This window comes from Rhinolophus sinicus, linkage group LG10 (genome assembly GCF_036562045.2).
Source record: "Rhinolophus sinicus isolate RSC01 linkage group LG10, ASM3656204v1, whole genome shotgun sequence".
Lineage (NCBI taxonomy): Eukaryota > Metazoa > Chordata > Mammalia > Chiroptera > Rhinolophidae > Rhinolophus > Rhinolophus sinicus.
This window is the reverse complement of record NC_133759.1, coordinates 48,514,476-48,531,904: the sequence shown is the minus strand read 5'-3', so window position 1 is coordinate 48,531,904 and position 17,429 is coordinate 48,514,476. Positions and strand designations below refer to the sequence as shown.

Below are 17,429 nucleotides of genomic sequence, written 5' to 3'. Positions count from 1 at the left end.
TAGAGGTGTCAGGTCTAGTTGGTTTATGGTGTTGGTCAAGTCTTCTATCCCCTTGTTGATCTTCTGTCCAATTCTTTTTGCCAGTACTGGAAGTGGGAAATTGAAGTGTCCAACTACTATCATTAATTGTCTATTTTTTCCTTCATTTTTGGCAGTTTTTGCTTAATGTATGTTAGAACTCTTTGGAGCATATGTTTATAATTGTTATGGCTTCTTGCTGGATTGACTATCATTGTAAAATATTTTTCTTTATCGCTAATGACATTTTTTTGTCTTAAAATCTATTGTGTCTGGTATTAGTATAGACATTCCAACTCTCTTTTGGTTGCTGATTGCATGGTTTTTTGTGTTTTTTTTCCTATATCCTTTCACTTTTTTGTGTATTTAAATCTAAATGTGACTTTTGTAGACAGCATATATCATTTGTTATTTTTTTAAATCATTCTGCCAATACCTGCTTTTTAACTAGAGTACTCAAATTTATGTCTACCTTTTTGCTATTTGCTTTCTATATGTCTGATTCTTTTGGTTTTTTTATTCCTCCATTACTGACTTCTCATGTTAAATAGAAACTTAATAGTGTGCCCCTTTAATTCCCTTATTGCTTCATTTACCATATACTTTAAATTATTTTCTCAGTCTTTGCCCTGGGTATCATAATTAATATCTTAACTTTTAATAATCTAATTTGAATTCATACCAACTTAATTTCATTAGTATATAATGTCTGCTCCCATATAGTTCCATTCCCTCTCCCCACTTTGTGCTTTTATTGTCCTATAAATTAAATATTTATATATTATTTGCCCATCAATACAGATTTTATAATTATTACTTAATGCAGTTATCTTTTAAATCAAATAACTAGGAAAAAAGAGTTACCAACAAAAATACACTTATATTTTCTTTTATGTTTACCTATGTAGTTACATTTATTGATTGTGGAAAAGTGAATTGTGCCCCCCAAAAGATATGTCCATGTCCTAATCCCAGAACTTTTAATGTTACCTTATTTGGAATCGTTTGATTGTTACCTTATACATGTAATTAAGGGTCATGACATGAGATCATCTTGGATTTTCCAGCTATGCCCTATATCTAATGATATACATAGAGAATAAGACAGACAAAGAGGAGAAGGCAACATAAAGACAGAGGCAGAGATTGGAGTGATGTGGCTACAAGCCCAGGAATTCTGGGCAGCCATCAGAAATTGGAAGAGGTAAAGAATGGTTCTCCCCTAAAGCCTCCAGAGGGAATGTGGCCTGCCAGATTTTGGCTTTCTGGCCTCCAAAAATGTAAGAGAATACATTTCTATTGTTTTAAGTCACACAGTTTATGGTAATTTGTTACAGCAGCCCTAGGAAATCAATACACTTTATTTCTTCATGCGGATTTGATTTACTGTCTAATGTCTTCTTGTTTGACTAAATGATGTTTAGTATTTGTTGTAGGGAAGATTTTATAGCAGTAAATTCTCTGTTTCTGTTTATCTAAAAATGTCTTAATTTCTCTTTCATTTTTGAAACAGTTTTGTTGGACATACAATTCTTGATTGACAATCTTTTTCTTTTAACACTTTGACTCGGTCATCCCATTGCCTTCTGGCCCCCATGGTTTCCAATGAGAAACCGAGTATAAATCGTAATGAGGATTCCTTGTTGTGAATGGCCACTTCTTTATTGCTGCTTTCAAGATTCTCTCTTTGTCTTTGTCTTTTAAACTCAGATTGATTATCATATGTCCAGGTGTGATTTCTTTGATTTTATCTTACTTGGAGTTATTTTAGTTCTTGAATAGATTAATATTTGTCATCAAATTTCGGGAGTTTGGGGCCATTATTTCTTCAAATCTTCTGTTTCTCTCCTGTCCTTCTGTGACTTTCATTTTGCAAATATTAGTATGCTTGATGGCATCCCACACATCTCTGAAACCGTTCACTTTTCTTCATTCTTTTTTCTTTCTGTTCCTCAGATTGGACAATATCAATTAATATATCTTCAAGTTCACTCTTTCTCCTGCCTGCTTAACTCTCCTATCGAGCACTCATTCTAGTGAATTATTTCAGTGAGTGTAATTTTCTCCTCAGATTTCTATTTGGTTCTTTTTTTAACTAATTTACCTTTATTAATATTTCTATTTGTTGAGACATCATATTAATAATTTCCTTTAGTCCTTTGAATATTGTTACTTTAAGCTATTTGAACATATTTAAAATAACTGATTTACAATCTCTGTCTAGTAAATGTAATGTCTGGGCTTTCTCAGGGATAATTTCTACTGTTTTTTTCCCCTGTCTGCAAGTCATACTTTCTTGTTTCTTTGCATGTCTTATAATTTTTTGTTGAAAACTGGACACTTAAAATAATATAATGTAGCAACTCCACAAAAAAGAGTCTTCCCCCCCTCCAATTGTTGCTGCTTGTTGTTTTAATGCCTTTTCCAAATTAATTCTGTACAGGCAGCATTCTTCGTCACGTGTAGCCACTGAAGTCTCTGCTCAGTTAGCTTATTGATCAGCTCACAGATTTCCTTAAGTGTCTGGAAACAATCTGCTTCCTACTATTTGTTGAAGCACCCTGTGTGTGTTGGGTCATGCCTTCAATTTTCAGTCAAACAGTTGGTAATTCTGCCTTATCCTTCACTTCCTGCTCGTGCAAAGTCCCATGATAATCTAGGGGTGAGAGCTTGGGGCCTTCTTAGACCTTTCTTGAACATGCAGTCAGTCATTGGCATGCGCATAGCCCTACTCATACAGGTGGACTTCTAGGTTCCCAAAAACATTCCAGAGCCTTTCACAGCTCCCGATGGATGTCTCATTGCCCAGATTTTTTTCTGTTAAGCTTTCTGGTTAGTGTGTTGTTTGTCCTAACAAAAGTTACTCACTACCTCAGGCAGTCACAAAGTTAATCAATAGCTTTTAATAATTTTCAACAAATGCCCCTAGGAAAAGTCCAAGTTTTCGTAAATGTAAAGGAGTGGTGGGAGACAAAAATAATTAATCACAAGCCATAAGTATTGCTAATTCAACACAATGTTTACATATGGAAAATGCTTAGACCAGTACCTGGTATGAAATATTAAATAAATATTAGCTATTATTATCTGTGCCATTGCCTAGACTCATATACAGTGACAGCCTGAAGAATGCCAAGTTTAACTGCATTAATAGGAGGGGTGATTGAATACTTTAATGGACCTTTAAGATCCAGAACAAAATAAAATGTCCCAATTTTTTTTGAAGCTCTCTCCTGAAATCTACAGCTTATCAGAAAAGGGAATACCGTGAAGAATCCAGAGGGTTGTGTGTGTGTGTGTGTGTGTGTGTGTGTGTGATATCATAAAAACCAGGCAAGCTCTTAAATAGGCCTCATGTTACCCAGAGGATCAAAGAAAACCATTTCCTTCTGTAGTCTTGATTTTAAAAATCATCTCTTTATCCTTAAAAGTTGAAATACTGCTTATTGGGAGAGCTGAAGAATACAAACCATCCATAAAGGATATTCTGGAACACACTGTGGGGGGAGAGGGAGCACTATGCAGACAGATCTCCCCAAATTTGCTTGGTCCTTGTGGGCCTAGGCATAAACCAGGGTCTCGGCAGCCCTTTTCTACTTAGTTTTTGAAGGCAACTCAAGTCTTGCATTTCTCTGTATCCATTCTTTTAAAAATTACTTATTTTCAGCATCAGTTCCCAGCATGCTATTTCCAGAGAACGCCTTCCAGCTGGGAGGCAAAAATCAGTGAGTTGAGCTCTGACTTCGTCCCCTGAAAATAAGACTCAGTTGCCACAGTGTATTTTTTATACCCTCTAAATTCTATTAAAGGAAGGCAGATTAGATCACTCATACAGCAACCTTTTGGGTTTGTTTGTGTTCATTTATTTTGAGGATTTGTTTGTTTCAAGTTTTTTTTTGTCATCATACCAAACTCCTTAAGCTTCCGTGTTTCACAGGCCATTTTTTTTTCAGCACAGTCAAAATACTGGTAAAATGATTCTAATATCTATAGACAGCTACCCAAAGAAGGATTAAGGATCTACAGAGGCCCATAGCACCTATTTGAACTCTTCTTAAAATTTTTTATTTAGAAGTATGATAGAACTCTCTGGAAAAGCACGTTTTAAACAGATGTTTTTATTCACTAACCTTACCAATAGATAGATCATTCACAAAATTTGAACATGTAAGTCTTCGATTTGATCAACAGTCAGGATTATTTTGAGCTAACTAGCAAGGGACTTACAAGTATATTTACTTGGTTCTTACTAGACTCTATTCACACTTAGGAAAAATAAGAAAAAATACTAACTCACTTGAGTGGGGTGTCCATGTGTACACTTGTGTGTATAAGAACAACCAGGAAAAGCAAAGACAACTTTGTTAAACAAAATGGCCTTTTAAATGTCTACAAAAGTTAACAAATACTTGAGTAAACTCACTGGTTATTAATTTTCTACATTTTAGCTAGAAAAAAATACTTTTAAGAATTGTCCAAGCCATTAAAATGAAACTAGAAATAAACCCTGTTTCTAACAAATGTAATTTTAAAAAATTATTTCTAATTACCAAAAGAATGTTTATTGTACAAAGTTTGAGAACTATATAGAAAAGGACAAAGAAAAAAATTAGCTTCCATAACCCCATTTTTAGTGTACGCCCATATAAATACATCAATTTTTGCATTGATATCATAGTGCACATGCTGTTTTATAATCCTTTTTCACTTAATATATCATGGTTTCCCATTATTTTGGTGTACAGTATGCTATTGCATTCCAAAATTTAGCCAATCCCCCACTGTTGCAGTTAAATGGCTTTCATTTTTTTCATTCCAAGTAACACTGAGATAAACATCCTTGCACATAAATCTGTTTGAACACCTCTCATTGTTTCTTTAGAATCAATTCTAGAAATGGAAATGCTGGGTTAAGATATGAACATTTTCAAGGTTTATGGTGGAAAGTGTAATTTAGCAAGGTTTCTTTGGAATTTACAATTCTAAAAATAGTGACTGGATTGAAATGGTTCGATTCTGGGTGGCTTCCTCATGGAGGAACAGTCCTAAGCTTAGCTCTCCAATACCCAGATAGCCTATTAAATCCAGTGTGAACTGTTTATGCTGCCACCCCTGCTACAGCAGTAAGCCTGAGCAGCTGCTCTCTGCCTTGTGTGCCAGCCCTGTTGGAAGCCTCTACATCTGCTTCCCTTCCTTGACAGGCAGCTGACTATGGCACAGGAACTAAAGAGACCAAACAGGTCAGCAACCCAAGGTAACTATATCTATTTCCATTTAGTTTTCCCCTTTTCTGCACATATGGTTTCCAACACACTTGTGAAATGTCTCAGTTTGAATGTGAAAGACTGGGTACCACTAAGGAGTAGCTAAATGCATTCAAAACGAAAAGAGGAAATAATATCAAGAACACTTCTTCGGTTGCCAGATTCCACTTTCGGAGTACTGTTTCATATTTCCCATCAAAAATAAGTTCAAGTGTCATAGCAGACGAGATGAATTACTGATAATTGTGAAAAAGGGGAAAATGACTTTTTTGAAGTTGACCTTGGATGATATTAACCTGCTTATATAATTAGTAATAAAAAAAAATAAAGTGATATTGAGGCATTAGCAACAGACTGCTTAGCCACCTAGTTGAGGCCAGAGCAACCACCCTAAAAGTATCCTTTCGAGGTTACCTAACAATCTTTCAAAGGAAAGTCATCACTGGGCCATAAATAACTTTTCCCTAGGAGAGTATAAAATAAACCTATTTTCATTGAACTTGCCATTAAAAGGACTGAAATGTCAAACCAAAGTAAGGTTTTATTGATCTGTTTGGCTGTAGAAAAATTAAAAGCTGAATGTTTATCAGCAAAATACTTTTCTTATTTTGCATTTTAGTTTACTATATATAACTGTTTATAAGTAGTAATATATTTTGACTATATTAGGAAAATAGTAGTTGTTCTAGAAATTTTATTCATATATAAGTAACAGAATTTTTAAAGGCAAGGGCAAAACAGTGCTTAATCCGAGACCTAAACTAAATTGTCATTTTCATTTGGTTAAATACATCAACTTCCACTTCTGTTACCAAGGATTACTAACTTGTACTAACTCTCCTTCTGAGGACAACTAAAAAAAATCTGGACAAAATAATGGGTGGGAATGTTTTAAAAACATTAAAGAGCTAGTGAATGAGGAATTGCTTGGCCAAGATCCAAGAGAAGATGGAACTGCAGAGGTGAGCCTGTCACGGTGGTTACTATTGGCCAAGCAGTTCTGCTATCAGCCTCTCTAAGCTATGGGATCGAAATTTAGAATCTGCAACAGGGGAAGATGGGAGACTTGATCTTCATGGAATATCCATTTTTATCTTTTGATTTTTATATTATATACAGGTATCACCTTAAAAGAAACAATATCTAAGGACTATCAGAGGCTCTGCTCCAAACCATTTAGTGAATAAGAATAATAAATGATGTTTCTTAAAATCAATGGGCATATATCTATACTCTAATTTTTTTAAATATAAAAATCAATGTTATCTTGAGACTTATACAGATAGTAATAGACTGTACACTTGTTATATTTCTTGACTCCATTTGAGGGATCTAGAGATAAGGCTTAGAAAAATACTTTTTTTTGTACTATAGAATACAATTCTAAAAATATTAAAAATTTCCTGCTAATGGTCAAAGACCGTAGGATAGAAGGCAACCAACACCTAAATCTCTTATGGTTTTATTTTACAAATCTGGACAAGTATTCCCTTCCATTTATCACTATAAAGGTTTCCATTACAGTTGCCAAGATTGCTAAAACTGGATCATGAATTTAAAAGATTAGAAATTATAATTGGAATAGTATCTCTCTTCCTGTAATGGAACTACAAGGTTGAATCTAGATACTCCTTTCTCATTTAACAACAGACTACTGAATCACACAGGCTCACTAATGAAACTGAAAGCTACTTCTGGACCTGGAGCCTGGTGTAATTAACTTGGTGATATACTTTGAGACTATAGATGAAATCCCAAACTTTTTAGTCAACTAAATTCTCCAAGGAAGAATTTTAATCCACTGTGAATTTTTATGAACATTGTCTCATTTTGATGCAGAAAACGAATTCAAGTAGTTTAAGAAAGTGACTTGTACAGAAATACAACCATCAGTTCAGCTGAAGGGATAAAGTACTTATTGGCTCAAAAAAGCCCTATTTGCACAGCATGTCCAGTCTGAGGCTACATAACTTTAAAGAGAAGAAGAGGAAGAGGAAAAGAAGTAGAAGGAGAAGAAGAAACTGTGAAAAGCAACAATAAAGAGTGTAAGGTAGAAAAAAGACAATTGAAGAGCTATGGTTTCTGAGCCCAGATGAAATAAGGAATACAAAACCAATAACTGTAAGAACAAGAACATATAAGGTTAATGAATACAAACACCATCTGTTTTATTGTTTTGTTTTTTTTAATATCCCCTAAAGACAGTATTGAAGGCATCTTACTGTTTTGATGTGATCCTTTATTCCTTCACTATCTTGTGTTACACACTGTCCCTCTTGGCCTCCCATGTGGCTTACGTAAACAGGATTGACTCCAACCCCAGAGGTAGCTGTCATTCAGAATTGCCCATCCCTTTGGCCAAGGAATTGGTGCAGAGATGGGCAAGTAATTGACTTAGAGAATGTAAAAAGAAAAAAAAGAAAAAAAAAAGAAAAAAAAATTCAACCAAGTAAATTTAAAGACCTAATTGCCTTTATCAAGTGATTCATGAATCGGGCAGCATCCCATGTAGCAGCTAGAAGGATGCTTAAGGGAAGGCAGGGATCTTTTCAGGCAGATTACCTCACTAGTGCTGACCAGGAAATTCCAGACTGATTGGTTTAAAATCCCCCTCTTGGGAGAGGCTGAAACTACAATTAAGTATAAAGACTTGATTCGGATTAGCAAAAGTGACTCCATTTTTAGGTCTATTATTTCTAGGTCTGTTATTTCTTTTTAACTAGATGCTTAAGGGAATTTTATGCTTAGGGTGTTTCCAAAAGAAAAACTGGGGGAATCTATTTTGCAACTTTGAGAACACTAAGATACATTCAGTCTCCAGTAACCACCTCCCATTCTATACTGAGTACCACACATTATATCCTCCTATTTCAATAACTCTGCTCATGTGTGGAAAGCATAGCACAGGCGTTAACAGCACAAACTATACATCCAAACTCTTGGTCTTAATCTCAGCTCTGCTTCTTACTAGCTATATGATCTTGGGCAAGTCACTTGTGCTCTTTATGACTCATTTTTCTCATCTATAAAATAACAGTAGAACCTAGTTAACATGGTTGAGGTTTAAATTAATCAACACATGGAAAACACTTAGGACATTTCCTGGTACAAGGTAAATGCTACATAAATGTTAGCTATTATTGCTGTTATGAGGAATAAATGAAGTAATAAATACACAGTGTTTAGAATAGTGCCTAACATAGAGTAAACCCTGTATAAATATTATCTATTATTGAGAACATTCATTCATTCATCTATTCAATAAATATTTACTGAGTGCCTTTTCTGTGCCAGGCCAATAATGTCTTCATTCTACACATGTGGTGTCCAACAGAAATGTAATGTAAAGCATTAATGTGAACCAAGTATGTCATTTAAATTTTTCTAGCAGTCACATTAAAAAAATAAAAACGAGCAAACTTATTTTTAATAAAATATTTTAATCCAAAATATTATTTTAATATGTAATCAATATTAAAAATTGAGATATTTTACTTTCCTCATTCTAAATCTTTGTAATCTAGTATGTATTTTGCACATAGAGCATATTTCAATTGACTAGCCACATTTCAACTATTCCATAGCAACACATGACTACATAGTAGCTAACATGCATTTCTCTACATTAAAGATTAGGGCAAGAGGGGAAATGTTATCTTTGTTCCCAACCCCATGTTGTTACTAATTACATAACTTTTTTAAGTGTTTCAAAGTCCTTTCACATTCATTATTTCATTTGATAGGCACTTGCCTCACCTTGAAGGATGGATGAGATTTTAGGAGGTAGGGAAAATTCCCATCAGAGGAAACACATGAGCAGAAGCAATAAGGAAGGAAAACAAGGGGGTCTATTAGGAAATTAGAAGTCAGGGAGAGAAACCTAAGAAAACGTATCAGGGAAGCCCTCAACAGTCTCCAGACCAGGGAGGCTGGGTGTTATTTGTCAGGTAGTGGGGAGAAAGGAAACACTGTGAGCAGGAAACAGGCAAGATCAGATTAACCAGGCAGCTCAATATAGCATGAAATAAAGAGGGAGAGACTAGAGGTGGTTCATTAGGAAATGACGGCATTAAATCTCAGAAATGGAGAGGAAAGGATAGCCTATCAGTATCTAGTACTCAGGAGATCTCAGTATTACTTCTATTCCTCCTTTGGTGATTGGGGAGTTTTTTAGGGAACTTTTAGAAAGCTATTTCTTTCTCATCCCCAACCCCGCCCTACCAAATACAGAGCACCTACTACCTGTCAAGGACTATGATAAACCTTGAAGATATAAAAGGGAACAAGGTTGGTACGGCCTCTGATCACTTAGATCTTATAGTATCTTAAGAGCGATTAAAACAATAATCAGATAAATAAGATATTTTCACAATGTGGTAAGTACTATAAAGAAAGTAATCATGGAGATTTTATTGTTGTAAACTGAGATGATTTCCATTTGAAGATCACTCTGAACGCAGTGTGAAAAACTGCTCACGGAGTCTAGCAAAGGTGGCAGCCGGGATTTCAGTTAGAAGGCAACTAGAGTAGCGCAGGGTAAGAGATGATGGCAGCATGACCCAGATTAAGAAAGGTCTTTGGGGAATTTAATGGCCCCCGCCTCCAATATTTTTGCAAAAAAGATCCTCTATGCTTGTGCTGCAAAAATTTCAAATGAAATAAAGAATGTTGTCTTGTCCTATTAAGCACTTTTGCGGGGACAATGCTCCCAAAAGAGTCAACATGGAGTTAAATCTTCAATTATTCAGCTATTAGAACATATTTACAATCTTAACCAACACTGTTAAATGAAAAATGTAATTATTTCTAAATGTAATTTTGTTTCATTTTAGTAACCTAATGAGATGATACGACTTGAGAACTTAAAAAAAAGAAAAGAAAAAGGAAGCAGCCATTAGGACTCCCCATGAGCACAGCCAAGTACAAAAGCCTTGAAACAACAAGTTTTCCATGTTCAAGGAACATAAAGTAACCCAGTGGATGGAGCAGAGTAAATATACATCAGCACATAGTACGTCCTTATTAAATCAACGACCGAGAAGTATCTTATTTGTCTGTCCCGCTGCACTGCCGGCCTGCAGCGGCCATCAAGAAACAAGCAGCGACAGGCCGCGCGCGTGCTACAGTAGTTTTCAGTTGCCTCACAAGCAAGACCCGATTAAAAATCGCCAGTCACTTCTGGTGAACCAAGAGCAGAAACAATGGCTTAAAAGAGAAAAAATGCATCCAGCAGGTGCCTGTGTAATCAATCCCAAAGGCTTGACAATAAACCTCCGTACCGCTTGGTCACCGCCTCAGCACGAAAGGCACTTTCCTCCACACCCTCAAATACCAACACTTCCCGAAAACGCTAAGGAACGTCCTTATGCCGGCGGTGCCCTCCTCCACGGCACGCGTGGCAGCCTCCTCCTCCCGTCCCTGGGCCTATCAAACAACTAGAAAGCAGCGTCTTTTCACGGGCGGTGCAAGCAAGCTCCGCAAAATCAAACCATAAAGGAGACGGACGAGCACCCGCACACAGGCTAAGCCGCTAACATCACATCCGGCCACCTACCCGTCAGCCTCCGCTTCACCGGTAGTCGCCGGCGTGACGAGCCACAGCGCCCGTCGGGGGCGTGTCTCCCCAGCCAATGGGCTCCGTCCACCTCCCGCTTCCGTTTCCGTGTTGTCTCGTCGGGATCTATGACGTTAAAGGGCGGGCGTGGTGGAAGAGACAGAACCGGGCTCCTCAGTCGCCCCGGAGGCGGGGGACGGGAAGCAAGATGGTTTACATCTCGAATGGTGAGTTTGGGGGGCGAGGGGAGCTCCGGGGGCGGCCGCTGGCCTGGGGGGCCGGATCTCGGGTGTCTTCCGTCTTCGCCCGCTGGGCTGGGCCCCCTTGGCGGCTTCCCTGGACTTGGCGCCGCGCAGCCAGGCGGATCCCCAGGCGAAGGGGACCGGGCCTGCGGCGCGTCAGCCGATGGTCCGTAAGCGGGTGGGCAAGGGCCGAGGTCCCCATGGTGAAGACTGTGCCGGGAGCCCAGCGTCCTCGTTCTCCTAGAGCTTCTGGTTGTGGGTCTCGCGAAAAGTGGTGTCTCCTCTCGGGCGTCTGTGTCCTTAACTAGTAATAACAACATGAACACCAGCTGCGTAGCATTTACGCCTCGGCCACTGTTTTAGCGTTACTCGCTTATCAACTCATTCAGTCTTTAGAACAGCCCTATTCAGGTAAGATTTTATTCTCCCCGTATTACGGATGGACCGTGGCGCATATAGATTAAATAGCTTCTCCAGGATCACAGAGGTGGTTAATGGCACAGTCCGGGTTTGAATCGAGGTAGGCTGACGTTAGCGTCTTAGCTGTTATCAATTATATATGGCCTTTGTGAGCTTTTCCCCCCAGGAGAGGATAGCTAGTCACACATGTAGTCTTTTGTCCTAATTTCAAGGGGCACAGGAAGAAGCACCACTCCCTCTAAAGCAAGTTAATTATTCCTGGAATGGAGAATCAGAGAGACTTAATTCAGTGACTCCACAAAGAAAATGACTGGGAAGAAAAGACACAATATGACAGGGCTAGAACTGCCTGACCACCTGTTTGACTCAGGTGAAATAAATGTCTTGGTGCAATCTTAGCCAGTGGTGCATAGCTCACTGGGACTAGGTGCTGGTTCTATTAGAGTCATCTGTTTATCTTCGGAGATAGTTAAGATACTGGAAAGTCTTTTGGCTGAGTGCACTTTGCATTTCTTTGCTCTTCAAAATCTCTCTCGTCTCCCACTTAAAAATCTTTGAAACAGGTATGTTGATGGACACACACACATACACACACTAAAATAAAATCAAAATTTTATCTCCGTTTTGGGCACTTGCAGACTTTGTGTTTTATCCTTTGTGGTTAAGGCTCGCAGCTTCTATTTATGCTTTATTGAGTAATTCTTTGTAATATGTCTTATTGTATATGCATTATCATATTTGATCCACATAAATAACAAAGGATTTATTAGGGCCTTTTATTTCAATTTCATAGGTGAGAAATGCCAATTGCATTCAAAGAACTTATTTCCCTCTAAGGATATTGGGGGTGGCAGGGGTGGGGGGCGGTTCTGCCTTCAGAAACTAGGAGGGCAAGTGCAAACAGCAAGACAGAATGATGCAATACGTGCTTTAGAATCAAAGGAAGTATTGACGGGTTCCAATCAGATCAGTCTTATTAGAAGGACTGTATTTACCAGCACTTCATGGTTGACAAAACATTTCTCTTACTGTCAAATGACTTTTTTATCCCCCAACAATCAATCCTATATGATTAGTCCTGGAATACTTTTTCTCAGAGAAGGAAAATGTCACATCAGACAAGGAAGCAGAGCTAGTAAGAGGTAGAACCAAACCTATCACCCATGTTCTGTCTTTATATGTAGTCCTTTTTTCTTCAATGTCTCTATGAATGGATATACCTGAAAGTAAACCCTGGCCACAGGGATGAAAGTGAGCGTGGAGAAGTTCTTAGGAAAATGGAGAGAGGTAGCTGACAGGTCTTCTCCCAAAATATTCTGATCTTTAGATTTGCAAGGCTGAAACTCTAGAGCACTAACTTTTTATGTTGTATCTTCTATTTAAAGTGGTTTCAAAAATAAATCAATTTTTGCTTAATATAAAAATGAAGTCTATAATCAGAATCAACAGTATCCTTTTACGGAAAAATAATAGTCATTTTAATGAACAAGCCAAATTCTCTTAACTACTTAGAGCACACAGATTCTTTGTTTTATAAAAATTTTATCATAATAACTGATTCTAAAGACTTTTAAAAGTATGTGTAAACAATCTTTTTATACAGGCAAGAGGCTTTGCAAGTGAAAGAAATACTTTGAACACATTTACGAAAGTGGAAGTGTTGTGAGCATTGTTTTATATTTACCCACTTGTTTCCTCAAAATACTTGAATAAACAGATGTTTGTACACCCATAAGCATAGAGCATTTTCACAATAACCAAAAGGTGGAAGCAACCCAAGTGTCCATCAACAGATGAATGGATAAACAAAATGTAGTACAAACATACAAAGGAATGTTAATCAACCTTAAAAAGAAAAAGGAAAATTTGACACATGCCACAACATAGATGAACCTTGAAGACATTATGCTAAGTGGAATAGCTGGTCACCAGAGTACAAACATTGTATGATTCTTCATATGAAGTTTCTAGAGAAGTCAAATTCATAGAGACAGAAAGTAGAATCATGGTGTTGCCAGGGGTTAGGGGAAGGGAGAAATGGGAAATAGTATTTAATGGGTACAGGATTTCAGTCGGGGAAGATGAAAAAGTTCTGAAGATGGATGGTGGTGACACTTGTACAACAATATGAATATACTTAATGTCATAGAACTGTACACTTAAAAATGGTCAAAATGGTAAAAATCTTGTGTATATTTTACACAGTAAAAAAAGGAAAAAGGAAAAATACTTGAATGAATTGTCACCCATCAAAATTACAAACTATAGGAAAGCATTTGACAAATTTAAGGAATGACCCCTATATCACAGAGCTTTATTTCCCTGAACCCTTCCTTAGAATGATGTGCCTATAACAGACCTCTCCATTTGTCGACCATTTGGAACAATACACAAGTTGAAAACTGAGTCTATGATTGTTACCTAGTGTAATGCATCTTGTGTCAGGGCTTTGTAGCACTAACTCAAGTTTCTTTATTCTTGTCTGTAGGACAAGTGTTGGACAGCAGGAGTCAGTCCCCGTGGAGATTATCTTTTATAACAGATTTCTTCTGGGGGATAGCTGAGTTCGTGGTTTTGTTGTAAGTATAGTAATGCTCTTAATAGTCCAGCTAAGTCGCCAGAAGTACATTAAGTACATTTTGTTGCGTATCTTAAATGGGCTCCGCTTTCTTAAAGCAGTTTTTAATTCTTTTTTTGTTAATAGCTATACTAAGGGAAGTGAATACTTGTGTAGTGGTCAAGCTGCCACAGGACATCTTATGGTTATGAATCTGTTGGTTGAGTTAGTAAGCTTGACAATATCTTAGCCTTGGTGACCATTTCAATCTGCAGCTATGGAGCCAGCCTATTTTAATGCCAAATGACAGCACCTCACTTTCACTCTGCTACTCATGGCTTTCGTGTATATGTGCAAATTGTATTCAATATTACACAACAAGTAAACAAGGGAAATTAGATCTTAATTTAAAAAAAAAGCTCCCAAGTAAGTAATCAAGTTTTTTTTTTTGTAATGAAGGATTAGAATCATTCAGAGGAGACAACAATTTAAACTTCACTATAATTTCAAGCAATTCTTAGTTAAATGCATTTTTTCGTCTTTCACATGCTGTTTTATGAAAATTGTTCATCAACTAACAAGTTTTACTTATCCTAAGTTTGCATATATATTTGAGCGTCTTATGGGTAGAGAACTGTGGGGATGCAAAGATGTGGGAGACAGTCTCTTTATTGACTTACTAGCAGTCAATATCTTCATATTACAAGGGGCACTGAGGCGGGCATGATTGTGGGAGGTGGAAGCAACACAAAGGTGGCAGAAAAGTTTGAAAGTCAGTCTGTGATCTTTATACTTAATTTGATTGTTGTTTTGGTTTAGAAAGATTAATCTTTTGGCTGCATGTAGCATAAATTAGGAAGGGTTAAATGAAAGAATCAGTTCCAAAGGAAAAAACTGGGACAAGAGAGGCTCAAAGTTAAGTTCCCCAGTGCAAAACTTCTTTAGTCTCTTACAAATTTACCTACTCCCTATTGTTTATTAAAAATGTGGTTTTAATTTAGTTCAATTTTTCCCCTTTCACAAATAAAGAAAACTTCTTTTAAATGGATTCCCAGAGCATCTGTGCCTCTGGCACACTACCCTCAGTCCCTCCCTCTCCAAGGTAACATTAGGTAGGCTATCGGCAGGGGAAATGCAGGAGCAATTAATGTGTGCAGTACTGTAAAAACAGACTCTGGGACCTGACAGCTGATGTAGAGTAGAGGAAGAAAGTTGGGGTGAAAGACAAGGAAGGGTGGCTTTGGCACAGAACATAGCACATTCTGTTTAGAGACGTGCTTGCATTATTAGATGGTATTGTACAGACAGCTTTGAAAAGTGGGTTTGGAGCTAAGTTAGTTCAGTCGTCGTCTCACAGAGATGATAGTTGAAACCACGAAACCGTTATATTTTATAATGTTGGAAGTGATCTGTTGTTTTCTGCCCCTTGTTTCAGCTTCAAAACTCTGCTTCAGCAAGATGTGAAAAAGCAAAGAGGCTATGGAAACTCATCTGATTCCAGATATGATGATGGAAAAGGGTATAGCTTTTTAAATTGATAATAGATGTTTTCACCCCTCTGTATATTTTAACTAAATTAGTTATGATAGATAGACACATGGAAATTAAAAGTTTAAATTCTATTTCACAAAATTAATGCATTGTTGTAAATTAAGTCAAGATGCCTGTGATTTGATAATCTGGCAAAGTTAATTTGGCAAAGTTAATATGTACATCAAATATCCTATAGGAAATATCTAAATTAGAGGTTAAAAACTGAGAGCCAACATTAAAACCTAGAGGTTTCATTTTAGAATCTGGATTTCCAGCTGATAATTAAAAATTCAAAAGATCAAGTAGCGATGGGTTAGGCTTGTGTTTCCATGTAAAAATCAGCTGGAGCTGGGTTTCAGTTAGGCATTTACAGACGGTGCTTGCTGGTGGGTTCATCCTTATAGGGACCAGATACATGAAGCACAGGAGGACTCACTTTCCTCATGCGCTTCATGTATCTGGTCCCTAAAAGGGTTTGAAGTTTTGACCTAAATGGTAGTGCCTATTTTAAATAAAGGGTCTATTTGTGTGTTTAAAAGGAACCAATTGAAGTAATGTCTACTAAACAGTAGAAATTAACTTTTTCTTTTATTAGGCCCCCAGGAAATCCCCCCAGAAGAATGGGTCGAATTAATCATCTGCGTGGTCCTAATCCTCCTCCAATGGCTGGTGGATGAGGAAGGTAACTTCAAATCTGAAATTATTCTGTAGGGATTTCATTTTGAAAATGCCTCCTTAGGAAGGTCTTTAGGAAAACAAGTCCAACATTCTGTAATTACTCAGACATCATTATTTGGAAAAATACTTCTGTCTTAACCCTTGAAAAATCCATTGGCTTTATTACCCAAATGTCTTTTGAAATAGGTTTCATAACATGTAATGATGGATTTCTCATACAGACTAATAATTAGCAACTAATTATTATGACCTTTTTTTTTTTTTTTTTTAGGTAAATGTCTGCTGTAAGAAGCAGACAACTGGACGTGCACATTCATAGCAGAAGGAAACCATCAAGCAGTGGAGAGCTGACCGTGCTGGACGAGTAGATGAATGTGTACGTCTAAACAGGGATTGCTCTGTGTCCTCACAGACGAATGAGGTTGTGCTGGGAATTCCCTCGCAGGGATCTGGCATGACTGATGCAGTTCTATAAATGCACATGTTTGTCTCATTATCATTTTGTATAGTTTATGAAAGTATTAATACAGTTTTAATAAGTAAATATTTTTAGGTTACAAAACTGACTCATCTTTATATAATTGAAACACAAAAACTCCAATTTGAAGAAAAATAAAAGGCTGTGTATTTAGTACTATTAGTGTCACCTTTTTCAACTTCTGAAAGTGTTCATTGTTAATTTGTTTTCATTTATAAATAAGTCACATTGTATTTATTTCAGTAGTATGCGTATAATAATATATTGAAATGTATTTGTTCCATGAATCTTTAATAAAATGTTTGATTTGCTACCAGATATAATTATCAGGGTATTTATAAAGCCATAATCAACAAAAGTGAGCTACAAAATGAACATTGGCTAGGTGGTCTTTAGATTCATGAACTTCAAAGATATCTTGAGAAATTATCGTAAACTGTTGCTTAGGTCTTAGCCCCTATCTGAATGAATCCTGGTAACTCACATTCTTTTACCAGGATGGAGCTCTATGAGGTTAGAGATTTTGTCTTTATCCCGGTATTTTGAAGTGACAACATGTAATAGGCACTGAAATAATGACTGGAAGAATGAGTAGTACAGATAATTCTACTGACAGTGTTTCATAGGCTTTGAAAACAAAGTGTTCAGGTAAAAGCATTTTTATATCCATTTATAAGTATTTATT

The 17,429-nt window shown here is 37.0% G+C and overlaps 1 protein-coding gene across 2 annotated transcripts; it reads left to right on the top strand.

Moving 5' to 3' along the window:
- The first annotated feature begins 10,908 nt into the window (after nt 1-10,908).
- On the top strand, nt 10,909-17,067 carry SELENOK (selenoprotein K). Of its 2 annotated transcripts, XM_019724268.2 has the most exons (5): nt 10,910-11,063; nt 13,987-14,077; nt 15,491-15,574; nt 16,184-16,270; nt 16,538-17,067. In XM_019724268.2, the coding sequence occupies exons 1-5, from the start codon at nt 10,913-10,915 to the stop codon at nt 16,539-16,541; spliced, it is 417 nt and encodes a 138-aa protein (XP_019579827.2). In that variant the 5' UTR covers nt 10,910-10,912; the 3' UTR covers nt 16,542-17,067. The 2 variants fall into 2 exon arrangements, with proteins under 2 accessions (XP_019579826.2, XP_019579827.2); XM_019724267.2 differs by lacking the exon at nt 16,538-17,067 and having other exon boundaries at nt 10,909-11,063; nt 16,184-16,274.
- Nucleotides 17,068-17,429: the final 362 nt, after the last annotated feature.